We start from the raw sequence: 15,119 nt of genomic DNA on the forward strand, positions 1-15,119 counted from the left end.
ATACATATAATTATGTTAGTTTATTTCTTTTACTCTCCACTTTTATAAGAAAATGAACTTTTTAAGTATTTCCAAACAACTGTGAACTACAGTTTAACAGTGTGTTAAGAGCAAAGTCTGCTCCACTAATTAGAAGCTTAGGCAGCTAATTAGAAGAGTTTAGTTTAGCTCAGGGATGATGGAGCGAGAAGTGAAGAGGGGTTCTGATAGTCACTGACAGATTTCCTGTCAAGATTGCTGCTATCTATGGGGAAATTAGTGACACTGTTAAAGCACAAGAACAACTGCCATTGTCGGGTTCACAGTGGGTGTTTCTCCCTATACCATTTATTACCCTCCTGCTTTTACTGACGGTTTTGCAAGTCCTGTTCATATGGAAATACTGCTCCGTAGAAACTATCACAATATAAATATACTTATTTGGCAGCAGGTCTGTTGCAGAAGTGGACACCCCCCCATCCCTCTCTCTCTCTCTCTTATACACACACACGTATATGCATGTGTGCACACCAGGTATTGTCTCTATTACATGTGCGTGCGTGTGTGTGTGCAGTACATTGCGTCGAATATTGTCCCGAGCAATGTGTGCGGTGATATATAGGCGCACCTCCTCCCCCGCGCCCCGTGCGGGGGCCACCCACCCACCTTCCCTTTCTTCCCTCCAGCTTGTCTTGCGAGCCAGCGCGCCTTGCAGGAAGCCCTGCGGATGTTTGCTGCTTTTCATGTGGCATTTGTGGCCGGCTCTGATAACGTGGCGGGCAGATCCGCAGCCATTCAACGTCGCGCTTGGGAAAACGGTGGAAATAGAAAGGCGGCGTCTTTGAGCAAAGGGCGCTCGCTCTCCCCGCTCCAGCGCCGTGAGTTGAAAAGGTCACTTTGTCCCCAAAGGGAGCCCCCTCCCGCCGGGTCTGGGGGCAAGGGAAACACGGGATCCCGGGCCGAGAGGAGACTCAGCAGCAGCACTTTTCGGGGTTTGGGTTAGGAGGAGCACGTGGGGACTTTCCCAAAATGGGCACATTCAGATCTCGCTGGTCTTACTCCGGTCTTCACTCCTTTGGAGTGAAATGCAGGCAGCACTAACCCAACGCAACCAAACTGGACGGTGCTTGGCAAGGGGCAGCCAGTGCCGATAGATAGCCTGATCCCAAACTTCAAAGCGATCGCGATTGCTGCGGGATTTAATTTCCACAGTTGCGTGTCCAGGATCGGAGCGCGCAAGCAAATAGATTTGCGGTGCCGGTTTCGGCCAGGTAGTTGCACATAAACCGGTGCGAGGGACCTGCGGGTCTCTAGGGGGGGGGGTGTACCTCTCCCGAGATCCGCATTCCCTTCTGTCACTCCGGATCCTTGAATTCCCAGAGGATCACTGCCAAGAGTTCGCTCGAAAGTTCTGAGCCGAGTTCGAAACTCGCCTTTCTCTGCCTTTCATCCTAGAGCGCTGAATCTGGAACGGAAAATTTGCTGTGGCCTGAACTTGATTTTCGAAAACAAAATGAAACAAAAAACTCAAGTCCCTAAAGGCGGTGTATGGCCTGCCACATCACAGGTTCGATTCCTGGCATGCCCAGGGAGGGGCTTGGAAAGACAGTGGCCTGTCTGTCTAAGACTAAGCTGCATGGACTAATGGTCTGACTCGGTGTAAGGGCGATGCTGAGGTTCTTCAGAGAACCTTCCAACAACCGGGTTAGAGAAAAGGGACTGCTGGATCGATCCCCCGGAGCGCGGGGCTCGCATATAGAAGGGACCCAATGCACTTCGCTGCCAGTAAATTTTTTAAAATGCTCTAAAATGCAACAATCTCCTTGACCAGATCGGTCTGAACCGCAAACAATCTGGCCTCAGTTGTTTGTGGATCGCAGTTTACGCAGACGTCGTGGGATGCGGGGCTGAAGGCTCTCTAGCGCAATGTACGTAAATGTCCCACAGAGAAGCAATCTGTTTCCTCTGAAGCTGTTTCTGTAACGTCTGCCCCAGGGTCAAAGATACTTTCCTAACATAGCACTCAGGCGCTCTGCGCTTTCCTGCGGTTGTGCATGGCGTAGTCCCGCTATCAAGCGGAATAAATATTTTGACGGGGAATCCCGAAGCGTTTCCTAGGTAATGGCTAGCAAGATGAGACAGAAAGTACCATCACCATTTCAAGAGAGTTTCGTTTCTTTTCAGCAGCAAAAAAAAAATATAATTTTGGGGTTTAAAATAAATAAATAAATAAATAAATAGTTCAAAGTATATAAGCCTAACTGCACAGTATCTCAGACATCTTGATCCACGAATTATTTTCACCCTGGAATACAATCCAGCGGCGTTTTGACCCACAGCTTGGATCCAAAGTAACTAGGCTGACTCACAGCCAAGCGGTCCTGGGAATCTCGATTCTAAACACTAAACTCGGAACGGCTTCAGGATCAGGGGGAACCTTTACGATATAGTCAAAGAAAAATAACTAAATGGTCAAAGAAAAACAACTAATTGCATTCCGCAGGAAGCGCAAGTTGGTGAGGCTGAGTTAAGGCAAGGAGCGACTACGTTCACCTGAATGTTGGTTTTGGCTGAAGCTGTCAAGACTGTTACACCAAGCCTTGTGGCGAAACTCAATACATGCTTACTCGGAAGCAAGTCCCGCTGTGGAGCTTATTTTCCAGTAAGGCTATTTAGGGAAGAAGGTACTACGCTGAAATCAGTATCACTGATTTCAGAAAAAATATTAGATCGGAATTCAAAGCATGTAAGCATCAGTGCGTTTAATAGCATCGCCTTCTAACGTAAATACTAACCTACAGCTACACTTGGGAGTCATTTTCGCTGGAATCAGTACCGTTTACTTCCGGTTCTTTGAAGCAAGTGTCCAAGATTTTCATTACCCCCTACATAACCGCGCAATGTTGAGTTAACAATAGTGGTTTGGCAGGAGGTGTAATGATGACGATGATGATTAAATTCATTACCTGCCCTTCAACAGCAAGTCGCAGAGCAGGTTACAAGGTTTAAAGCATTTAAAAATTATTAGGTGATACTCTTGTTCATTTTGTGCATTAATGTACATCGTAAAAAACACATTGCATAATATTGTGCTGAAATGTTAGAAATCCCTTAAGTTCGAAAAAACTTAAACCCCTTAAAACGTGCTTGAGTTCCTGCTGTTGAAATAATCGGAAATGAACCAGTTAAAGTTCAAGTACTCTAAATTAATTATACCAACTGAAGCATCAGCAGCTGTTTGAGAAACAAAAGAAGTACATTTAGAGCATAGTTTTCCATAATAAATATGATACTTGCATTTACAAAATATATATTTTTAGACTCCATTTGTGTGCGTGTACCCATGCGATACAAAAACTTAACGAATTATGATACACGATAACGTATCATGTACAAATGTAACGCTTACAAATTATAAATGCACTTCTTAAAGCCCATTCTCAAAATGTATTTCTTCCATCAGATTTACCAATGACATTTCCTGTCTAGAAAACACGTCCAGCAGACAGGAAACAGATAAAATAGGTCGAAAGTGGTTCATTTTCCCTCCCAGAAAAACAAACTACTTAAATAGCGTGATCCCAAGCAAAGACATCCTCTTCGGTCACCTGTAACGAGTCACTTTCGGGTTCCTCTCATTCCGAGCCCAATCGCCCTTAACTTGAAAGTAGATCCCATTGATCTCAATGGAATTTACTTCCACGTAGCCCCAAGTCATGGAAAAATCCACTTGTCGCTGGAAAGGTTACTCCTGGCCAGCTCCCATACAGGTGAATTGCAGATGGAACTGGTCCTCTGCTCGCCCGCTGCGACGGTCCCCGGCCCCGCCCACGAAGCCGATTGGCCCGGGCTCAGTTTAAACGAAGCCGCGCAGCGACGGCCGCCAGCTAGTCGAGAGCCAGCGCGGACCGCCTGAGTGTCGCTCGGAGTCTCTCCCAAGCGTTCCTTCCAGCAAGCCATCCCGATTTGCCTTGCGGGGGCGCCAGGAAGAGGATCGAGGGCAAGGAGCGGGTGGGTCCGGCGGAGCAGCGTGGCAATGAGCAGCCCCGATGCTGGATACGCCAGCAGCGACGACCAAGGACGGTGCTCGCTCCCTCCTCCGCTCATGATGCAGTGTCCGTGGGCAGAGTCGCTGAGCCCGGAGGGCAAGAGCAAGGGCGAGGCGGCCGCCGATGCAGGCCAGCAAGGCGGCCCGGGCCGGGCCAAAGGGGAAGCGCGCATCCGCCGCCCCATGAACGCCTTCATGGTCTGGGCCAAGGACGAGCGCAAGCGGCTGGCGCAGCAGAACCCGGATCTGCACAACGCCGAGCTCAGCAAGATGCTGGGTAAGTGCCCGGGTGGCTTGGCAAAAGGCACGGGGGAAGGGGGCACGGACTGTAAGGCGCCAGTGTCAAAGAAAGTCCCTAGACCTTGCTGTTGTTACCTGCAACAAAGTAACAGCGCAATCCCACCCATGCTCCCTTGGAAGTAAGTCCAAGGGGATTCCAAGTAGCTCCGCGAAAGCAGATGTGCCAACTTAAATAAAATATATGGGGGGGGCAGGTAAGCCCCTACCCGCATAATACCCATCAACCGGGGGCGCGCGGCCCACTCCAATATATTATTGGGGACGCCAAAGGGACGTCGACCCCTAGGAGTTGGCCTTTGTGCGCGGGAGCACACCCCAAAGCAACTGCCATCTCGGCAAGAGAAGGGTCCTTCTTTGGGAAGCTGGCTCGGCCACGCGAAGGAATCACTCGGGAGCTCGGAGCGCACGGGGCAGAGCAGCAGTTCCCAGGCCGCTCTGGCCCTCGATCCCGCCCCCCATGCAGGCAGGGTCTGGCTAAGAGGGCAGCACGGGAGCAGGAGGGCTGAAAAGGCTTCAACCTCGACATAGCTAATGGAATGTCCGACGGCAAAGATTCGGATTCCAGCGACATATTTATTTACATTGCTATAATCCGACGTGCCTTTTTTGGCCCGGGGAACGGGAAGGGAAATACTCTTTCGCAACCGGGAGGACGGTTGGCCTCGCAATGCCGGCGCTGCTCCTCTCAGCTGCTGGGTCTAGGGCGCGAGGAGGCCGACCTTGTTTATCCACATAAAACTAGTCTTCTGCCATCCAGACTCCCGAAGGGTCTACACTTGTTTGAAGCCCGGATATAAGTGTCACATACTCTAGTTATTAAGTTACAGATAGGTAGCCGTGTTGGTCTGCCATAGTCAAAATAAAAAAATTCCTTCCAGTAGCACCTTAAAGACCAACTAAGTTAGTTCTTGGTATGAGCTTTCGTGTGCATGCACACTTCTTCAGATACCAATGCATGCACATGAAAGCTCGTACCAAGAACTAACTTAGTTGGTCTTTAGGTGCTACTGGAAGGAATTTTTCTAGTTATTAAGCAAACTGCTTGTGGTCGTCCCTCAAATGCTGGCTACCTCACTGCAGCCTGAAATCCCCCCGAAAGCCAGAAGCAACCGCCCCGGCTCCGAAGAGGTCCGTCCCCGAAGGTGCATCCCTCTTGCCTACACCCGGCTGAGAGGAGCGTGGAAACCTCTGGCCCATCGGAAGTTGCTGGACCTCCGCTCCGATCACCGCTGACCAATGGTTGCTTCACGCTGATGGGAGCTGGGAATCCAGAAACCCCTCAAGGGCCACAGATTGCCCATCCCCGAGAGGGATGCGAGGTGGTGTGGGAGGCAATGGTCATATGTACCTTGGAGCATGGAATCCATTTCTGAGTAGGCATTGCTAGGACTGTCAGTTGACTTTTTTCCTGCCTGAGGGAAAGTCCGCGCCAAGCGGGCAAAGAGTGCGCCGAGATTTGGGGTGAGGGCTGTATGGGATTAACTTCAATGTTAGGACTGCGTTGTCCACTGACTTGTTTTCCTGCCTGGCTGAGGGGAGACCAGCGGGCAGAGTGTGGCGAGGTTGGGGGGGGGAAATGACCGGCAGCCGCCGAGGCTGAATGGTGGGCGCCTGTTTGAAACCTCCGTTTCCCCTTCTCTTCTCGCTGACAGGCCAGTCGTGGCGGGCGCTGACCCAGGAGGAGAAGCGGCCCTTCGTGGAGGAGGCGGAGCGGCTGCGGCTGCAGCACATGCGCGACCACCCCAACTACAAGTACCGGCCGCGGCGGAGGAAGCAGGTGAAGCGCCTCAAGCGCGGCGACGGCGCGGGCGAAGGCGGTTTCCTCCCCGTGCAGCAGCAGCAGCAGCAACAGCAGCACCACCACCACCACCCGCAGCACCAGCTGGGGCTGTCCATGGACGGGGGCAGCGGCTGCGAGGGGCTGGGCCTCCCGTACCCCGAGCAGCCGGGCTACGCCGGCGGGAACTTCCACTACCGAGACTGCGCGCCTCTCCCGCTGCCGGCTTTGGGCGCCCATTTCGGGAGCTACAACCTGCCCACCCCCGAGCCCGAGTCGCAGAGCGGCGCCTGCGCAGAGCCCGCCTTTTTCCCGCCTCACCAGCCCGACGAAGGCGGCTGCCTGCTGGGGCCCTACGGCTACCCGACGCCCCCCGGGGCCGAGTATCCCTGCAACGGCGCCCCTGGCGGCAGCAGCGCCGGGCTTTTCCGCGCCCGCTTCGCGGCTCCCGTGGCCGCCTACGCCTCTGCTCAGGATCCCGCGCAGCAGCAGCAGCAGCAGCAGGCCTGCCGTCGAGGAGACGCCGCCGTCGGCTTGGAGCACCTTCCCCCGCATGACGTGGAGCTGCTGGCCGACGTGGACCGCGCCGAGTTCGAGCAGTATCTGCCCTTCGGCTGCCGGCCCGGCGAACTGGGCCTCCCTCCCTATGCGAGCCACGAGGCCTCGGAGGCGAACTCGGCCGCCGCTTACTACTGCGCAGCCGCGGGAGGAGGGGGAGGCTATCCGGAGCTGTGAGAGGGACTCGGCGGACTGGAATAGAGGCAGGAGCGGACTGGATCCCTCGGTTCTATTTATTGTAATTTATTGACTGGAACATTTTTAGAAACCAGGCCTGGGACCTTTGAGCGGGTTTTTTTTTTTAAGTACCCGCCGGAGCCTTCGTTTCCCCTTTCCCCCTTTCCTTCTTGCTGTAACCTCCACATGATCGGACAGAGCCAGCGAGGCTGCCCTTAGAGCTCACTAGGAGGCAACTCGCCCTTCGCCTGCGAACCCGCTTCCTTCAAGGGGTCCTTGTACAGAAGGGGGTGGGACTTGGGGAACCCCCAGTAGACGTTTGACTTGGAAACAGCTCGGCAATAAAATAACTCAGGTGGTTATGAGTGATGGTGTCGTTCTTGCGGGCTTCGCCGTGTGTAAATATACCCAACACCTTTGCGGAAGGTAGAGCAGAAGGTCTCCGGTTCAGCTCGCAGCATCTTTGGGGGGGGGGAGTCTCTGCCAGTCAGTGTAGAAAACATGGAGGAAGATGGGTCAATGGTCTGGCTTAGTCCGAGGCAGCTTCCTCTGTGCCAAACAGGAGAACCGAGAGCAGGTCAAACAATTCGCACTTCACACTCCTTGTCGGGTCCCCTCGGTGCTGCTACAATGATCCTGGAGTAGGCACTTTTAATAAGACTTCTGCCTAGAAGCTGGAAGGTTGTAGAGTGAGATGTGTATAAAGCAGAGTCTGTTTTACCTCCATCCAATATCTGTAATTATAAGGTGGCATATTAAAGGTATTGGACTTTGGGGGACATCTCCCAAAGCAGTTACCATGAACATACAATTACTGAACTATAATCTCACTGGCACTCGAATCTCAAGATCCGTACCCCACTTCTTTCCAAATAATACTATTCCAGATACTAGTAGTACTTCAGAAAGTTTGTTTAAATGCTGGCAGTTTTTCCCTACAGCTGGAGAACTTTCCACAGGAGTCACTAAAGCAGGGCTCTAGATGCAGGGGTCGCACGATTTTTCTCTCCCCTCGCTACTCTTTTCTAAACTAAACCGCTGAAGTAAAAAATGCTGAAGGCAGCCAAGAGGAGATTTGCGTGCAAACGAATCTTCCACTCCACCCCGTTCTGCAACTCCGAAACTCGGGCTCTCTTGCCTCCCCCCAGTGAGCCTTTGGCTCATGGGTCCCGGGGATCTAGTAAAAGTAGCTTCCCTTTTGGAAAGGGTATTTCTTAGCAAAATAATGTGATTATCCACTACAGCTGGTTTGAAAATAAAGGACGGCGGTGTTCCAATTGCCTTTCCTCTCAAAATAGTGAGTTTACCGTTTAAATAATTTCTGGCAATAAATGAACAGGTTTGGGAAGAACAGGTAGGAGGTGTAGGTAAGTTGTGATCCCAGTCACAGCCTTGTGTAGGGACACCAAAACGCTTGATCCCGAGTGCACAGCCTGGGGTGTACTTCTTCGGAAGGAATCCGTTGTCACCCTGGTGCCCGCCTGCTGTTACTGGACCTGCTGTTACTGGGTTCTCCCACCATCTCTGAACACTGGTCGTGTTAGCTGGGGCTGATGAGAGTTGGGGGTCTAAAGCACTGGCGGGGGGCGGGCGGGACCAGGTTGGCAAATGCTACTCTGCAAAGGAGGATCAAGTTCTAGGGAAAGAAGAGGAGTTATCTGTCCCGTGATGGTTTTAAGTTTATCAGCAAGGCGCCGAATGAAACCAAGCGTTCCAGATTAAATCAGGTTGATTTTGATTTCCCTTGATCACTTCCTCATCTCTTCCTTTGAGGTCCCCTGTCCCACATTCGTATTGGAAAAACACCAGCACCGTGAAAACAAAAGAAAAAGAAAAAAAGAAAATGTTATTTTAGAAAACTTCACCATCACTAGTGAGGTGAAGTGTTCCAGTCCGGACACAGTCTCCCTTTGCTTGGGGTAACGAAGAGCTTTTCCTTGTAAGTTTGAACTTGAAACGAAAGAGGATACTGGGGATTATTTTCTTCAAAAATAATTAGTTTGTGTGCCATTTAAAAAGCACAGTCTTACTTACAAATCACCTCGTAAGTATTTTCCCTCTCCCCTTTCTCAGTTTCTTGAGCAGCACTTGAAAGAGCGCTTTATTCTGGGAGAGCGAAAGAGAAGAAAAAAAGAAAGCGCCCCTTTCCCTTCCTAGCTCTAGTTTCAGGATTGCAGATTCAGTCAAAGGCGATCAAAAGAGAAAAAGAGACGCTTCAAAGCAATTGGTCTATTAACTGAAATCACGCTAGGACAATTCGGTCAACCGAACTGTCTAGGGTGCAAGAAATTGGGTAGTGCCAATTTCGGCTCAAAACTAGATCCCCTTCAGCTTGAACTCATTGGAATGGTTCATCCGAACTGCCCCCTTTTTATCCCAAGGGAACAATTGGGCCGGTGACTTTCTCTTGCGTTTAGGAACTGATCGTGTTAATTTCTTCCAAGCTGCGAGATAAAGAGGCGCGGAAACATATGTAACTTCGCACTTTGCCCTCTCACAAACCGTAAACCGATGGTAGGAGGAAAAGCGGGTGGTGAATTGAAAGTTTTTCTGCACCTTGCAGCGAAAATAGGCAAATAAAGCTGGTCATTTCTGTAGATTGATGCTACAGTGCTTAAGAGTAAGCCCCATTTAAGGCAATCGTATTTACTTTAGAGTAAACCCACTTTATTGGATTGGAAGCTTCAGTATGTATTTCAAATGTCTTCTTTTAACTCGATTTCACCACCTCCACTTCTACCATAACTTCATTTTTAGTTTGTATTTAGGTCCATTGGTTGGTAAATACCTAATCCCAAACCAATCCTCTTTGGAAGAAAGACCTACTGTGCTTGATGAGAATTCGCGATAAACACTGGTAGGTTCTTGCGGTTTTTCGCAGGCCACACCTAGTCCTTTACGTGACGGTTGGGGAGCTGGATTTGGCCAGATCCTAACCCCCCCTCCCCACCCACCGCTCCACGGGTCAAATTTGACATGTGGATAAACTGGCCCGCTTTCGACCGATTGATGTCATAATGTCAGGTGATCCTTTTCTCTTTGCCCACGTAGATAGGCGCTGACGTTAGCTGATTGTCAGCGTTCACAAAGCCCTGTGCCTTTGCAAAATGTCATTTATCACAGCGGTGCCTACACGATGTAGGTGGGCGTGGCTCGACCAAAATAGCCTTGCAGGCAAAATGGGAGAACGCATGTTTACTCGGAAGAAAGTTCCTGTTAAGTTTAGTGGGGCTTAATCCAAAATTAGTATAGTTGGGACTGCAGTCATGCAGTACAGCCAGATACAGGCTTTTTCTTTAGTAAATCTCACTGTTTAGAGTCTTATTCATAGGTAAGTGTGGATAGGACTGTAGCTTAAAGTTCAATATTAACTCAATCTGTCCCCCTTCCATATTGCTCTAGACCAGCACATCCTTAACATTAATAATGGGTGGTTTCAGGATGAGTGGAAAAATGGGAAAGCTTTCCAAAATGCTCATTTTTTAAAAAAAGTGAGGACTAGCTTAATCACACCTAAGGCCACCTATCTCTACAAGAGAAAGATAGCCCCAGCCTAGATCAAATAATCCAGCTGATAACTGGTGTATGAACTCACTTCAACATCAAAACACAATGAGATTGTCTAAATTCCAGACTTCTTAAACATAGTCTGAGTCAATTAACTGACTTGTTTTGCCAAAATGTGTATTTTTAGGCAATTGCTCTCTTTCTCATCACCACCTGTCGCTTTTGCATCTGCATGACAACTAAAATGTCAGTTCATTTTGTGCATATTGATCACATTGATTAACCAGTGATCTACAGTTATAGTACTTAAGGGAAAACTTTTGATGAGATCAAGTATCACAGTATCACTAAGCTCCTCAAGGAAAAGGCTTTTACACTTTTTATTTGCTGTTTTTCTGTTGGATCATCTCTATCTCAGCTACAGGCTGAAAAATAGGCTTGATCAAAATGCTGGGAATTATAGTTGAAGGGAGAATCAAGGGACCACCAAATACAATTCCCAGGAAGCCCTAACTGGTAAGCAGCTATAAAATCAATATAAATCCTCCATGTATAAAAAAATATTAAGAAAAATTGGTCCATGCAGCAGCAGGGGTGTGCCAATCAACAAATACATGAGGAATACCAGTGTCCATGGTATTCAACATCATTCTAACATGGCCCACTCCACTGAACACAGGTCCATCTAGGCTGGCAATGTAAGGGGATTTGGGGAAAATCTCTTCAGGATGAACATTAATGAAGGAACGGAACTGTGAAAAAGAAATACATGTTTTAAAAATTATGAAGTTATTTTTATACTTATGAAATTATGAGGTAAATACCTTTATTGGGCTAATCAAAAGGTCATAAAATAGTGTGCAAGCTTTCAGGTTCCACAGAACCCTTCATCAAACTAAATGTTGAAAATTCAAGGGGTATGAGGGGAGGAAAAGGTTGCTAGGGTTACTCAAGCCATCCATGTCTGCATTGGTAAGATGGAGGTGTGGGTGAAGCTAGTAGACATTCAAATGAGGTGCTTTCCACTACCTTATTTAATGACGTTTTGCTTGGCCTAATAAAGATATAGCCCTCATATGGACTTTTTTTTGTAAGAGCCAACCAAGCTATCTTTACTTTTTGTGTAATTTTTAAGATGTTGCCTTGCTTCTACCTGCAATTTAGGCTTAGCAGTTTGCTGAGATCCCAAGAGAATATATTTATGCTCTTATTGGAGGATATACATTAAATGGACTGTAAAGTAGGTGTCTAAGGCTATCACCCTATGCCCACTCAAATGGGAGCATGTCCTGTTCTACACAATGGGATTTACATCTGAGTAAGCATGAATGGACTCGGATTACATGTGGGTTTAGGGCTGCAGCCTGATTTGGAAACTCATTTAATTGTAGCAGGTAAATGGCAGTGAGCAAACAGGAGCACATTGCAATTCTATATGCATGCTTGTTTGGAAGTAAGCACCCAATTCAACCCAGTGGTGTTTGCTTCTTAGTAAATGTGCATGGGGTTGGGCTACACATCAGTTTATCCACAACAAGCGTGAATTACAGCAAAGTGTAATTTCAGCAAAATGAGATGTCAAATACTGTAGTTCATCTCTCTGTGTTAGGTATAAGCCCCAAAACCTGCACTCAGGACTCACAATCTTGTTTCAGATTCAAGATCTTAACTTTTGATGCAGATAATCTGGAAACGCAGCACCCTTGGACATGATAGTTAAGACAGATGTTGAGTCCTCACACAGTACTCTGCATTGCCAATATGAAACATTTCCTAGAGATTTTCCCTTAGCTGGTGCGGAGAAAGGCTTCCACAAATGTGTGGAGGGGGAAAGAGTCAGAAACCACTGAGTTTTAATGGCCAGGTTGCAATTAAATGAAAATGATGATCCCTGACTTCTGCATTTATTTCTCTGTAGCTGGCTCTGGATATCTAGCTAATTGATTTAAGTGATAGTCTCATGATTGAATTTTACATTTCTTTCTTTCTAGAAGACTCAGGACATTTCCTTATCTGATTGATTTAAGTAACGGACACCTGATTGAGTCACAGGCTACATTAGTTCCACAGAACAGGGAAAGAACAGAGCAGGTGAGGCAACACCCATTTATCAGATTCAGGACAGGATAATATATGGGCAATTTTTATTCATCTCTTTTACCTTCCCTTCAATGAGCCTTCACTCCCTCTCTCCCTTTTCTCATTTTCTCCTCACCCTGTGATATAGCTTAGGACAACGGAAAGTGAAAATGAACATTTTAAGATTCAGGACAGACCAAAGGAGCCTTTTCACCACCACAATAACAACAACCAGCACATTTGTTTGTCGCTTTATCCAAAAAATGTCACAATGCAACTTCGCAAGATAAAATAAAAACAGATACAATCAATTCAGAACTAGAAAATTTAAATACAATTTGATCAAGTATTTTCTAAGACTGGAGTAAATTCGTAATTTATTTAAAAGACCACTGTAAACAGTTAAAATATCTGGCAGGGATGTAATGACACTTGTAATGTGGAATTATTTATGAGAATTATGGTTATTTAACAGATGGATAAGGGTAAAAGATGCAGCCAGATGGAACCCAGGGAGGGAGGGAAGGAGGTCCGAAGATTCAAAAGAACCTTGCACTTTAATGTTTGAAATGGTTGTGTTAAATTTTATAAAATTATGAAAAAACCAATAAAAATTATTTAGAAAAATAGAAAAATAAAATACAAAATTCCTAAAGTGCCCATAAGAAGGACAAGCTGTACCCCACAGTGAGTATCACAACAGAAGCTATCTTGAATACCGAAGGCCTGGGTATATAGGCCAAGCACCTAAAAACTGACAGTCATGGTGCCAGGTGCATTCCCCCAAGGAGAGCATTGTTTACATGCTGCATAGATAAGCTGTGGAATCTGTTCCCACAAGGTGTAGTCACATCCAAAAACCTGGATGGCTTTAAAAAAGGATTAGCCAAATTGATAGAGGATAAAACTATCAGTGGCATCAATAGTTATGTTCTACCTTTACCATCAGAGACAGTGTACCTCTGAATACGAGCTGCTGGAGAATGTAAGTGGGGAGAGTACTATTGCACTCAGATCCTGTCTGTGAGCTTCCTATGGGCACTTCATTGGCCACTGGGAGAACAGGATGCTGGACTAGATAGGCTTTTGGCATTATCAGGCAGGGTTTGTGTTATGTTCCTACTGCATTGACATATATTATGGGGATTAATCATGCCTGCAATTAAAAACAAGGAAGCATTCAAAAGTTGAGCAGATAGGGAGGGAGATCAACGGCACCTCCCTCTTATATATGGGTAGCACTATTTTGGCTACCTAAGCAATGGCTTAGGCATGCATGTATAAAAGCACTTGTTCAGCCTAGAGAAGCCCTCAAGGTCTCTCACTGACCATTTCAGAGATCAGAATAATGTCATCTCAAGTTATCCCAACTTCATAGTTGCAGACAAAAGTCTCCTGCACTGTTTTTAATGCAAGTATCAGAAAAAGCCTTGCGTTTCTTTGCTTATCTGAGCGAAACTTTGTTTCATTTTGTATTTCTTAAGGGTTATGAAGAAACATTTTGTTTCTTCACCGAAAGAATGCCAGCTTCATTTATCCACAAAGAATATGTCTAGGAACAAAGTAATCTTGGGTTTTTTTCCAAGGTATTGTGGGATTACTTTACAGTGTCTGATTTTCTTCAAGGCTTCTTGTTGCTGTGATTTAGAAGCAAAATTTATTCTGCATGCATCCTGTTTAAAACAATTATTTTCCTGTTTTTTGAAAATACTGGAATATGTTTGTGCAGTCATAGGTTTTATCCTGAATGACCAAAAAGGCAAGCCAATATTCATCAATGTCTAAACTTGGATCCATATTTCTGAATGCAAATCTGTGCTGTTGTTTTAAATAATTTAGTTCCCGATGAGTATGAGGTGAATAGAAAATGGGTCAGTTGCTACTTCCTAACCATAATTAAGTTGGACTCCCTTTGAAATATGTGGATTTTGACATCTATTTATTATTTGATAGGACTTGATCAGCCAGGGTTTTTCCATGTGGAAATTTTGTGACTTTGTGGTATGTGCATATCAGATCCTGAATATCACAAAATATGACTAGTGAATTCATATCACATGCAAATGGTATGATTGGGAACATGACACCATGGTACTAAGCAGAATTGGGTTGTGTAATTAATATCTAGGCAAGGGATTAAATCATATATAGAAGTGTTAACCTGATAATTTCCCCTGCAGTTATATCAGTATTTCCAAATAAGGGAGGTACCCTCTTGTTTATTGAGGAAATATGATCCCCTACGGGAGGAAACAGAAATATTATTAAAATTAATCATTAACAATTAATATATATTAAATGAAAAGTTTCTGCATGAAAATATGATGAATGGATCATTTATCTTTTCACAGGCCCAGAAAGCAAAGCTTGAAGATTGTTTGGTAATTTTATGTTTGCTTCCTTCCTTTGGCTGTAAGAAGCATAATAGGAAGATGCAGCACCACGGAACATGGTTAATGCTATGTGTACACACTTACACCTGATAAACCTGCGTGCTCCTGAGGCTAGGAAAGTGGATCTTACTTAATTGGTGAGAAAATGGAAGAAAACACTTCCAAGTCCTTAAGATTTACATCCTGTGTTTTCAAAACTCAGTGCTCTATAATTATTGACTTAACATTTCAGTTCATTAAACAACCATGTTAGGGTTGCTTTTCTAGGGTGTGTGGGGGTGTTTGTGCGGTTTTTTTGCGG

General features: G+C 46.5%; 1 protein-coding gene and 1 long non-coding RNA gene across 2 annotated transcripts; both read left to right on the top strand.

The window, feature by feature from the left end:
- Positions 1-3,880: 3,880 nt before the first annotated feature.
- On the top strand, positions 3,881-7,201 carry SOX17 (SRY-box transcription factor 17). Its single transcript, XM_082236193.1, has 2 exons — positions 3,881-4,304; positions 5,980-7,201. Exons 1-2 carry the CDS (start codon positions 4,016-4,018, stop codon positions 6,837-6,839), a joined length of 1,149 nt encoding a protein of 382 aa, XP_082092319.1. The 5' UTR covers positions 3,881-4,015; the 3' UTR covers positions 6,840-7,201.
- Positions 7,202-9,358: 2,157 nt separating this feature from the next.
- Positions 9,359-14,853, top strand: LOC309539827. The gene is made up of 3 exons (XR_014222990.1): positions 9,359-9,459; positions 12,338-12,437; positions 14,777-14,853. It is a non-coding gene; the product is annotated as an uncharacterized lncRNA (long non-coding RNA).
- Positions 14,854-15,119: the final 266 nt, after the last annotated feature.

Source organism: Podarcis vaucheri, assembly GCF_965113315.1.
Source record: "Podarcis vaucheri genome assembly, chromosome: 8".
NCBI classification, from domain to species: Eukaryota; Metazoa; Chordata; class Lepidosauria; order Squamata; family Lacertidae; genus Podarcis; species Podarcis vaucheri.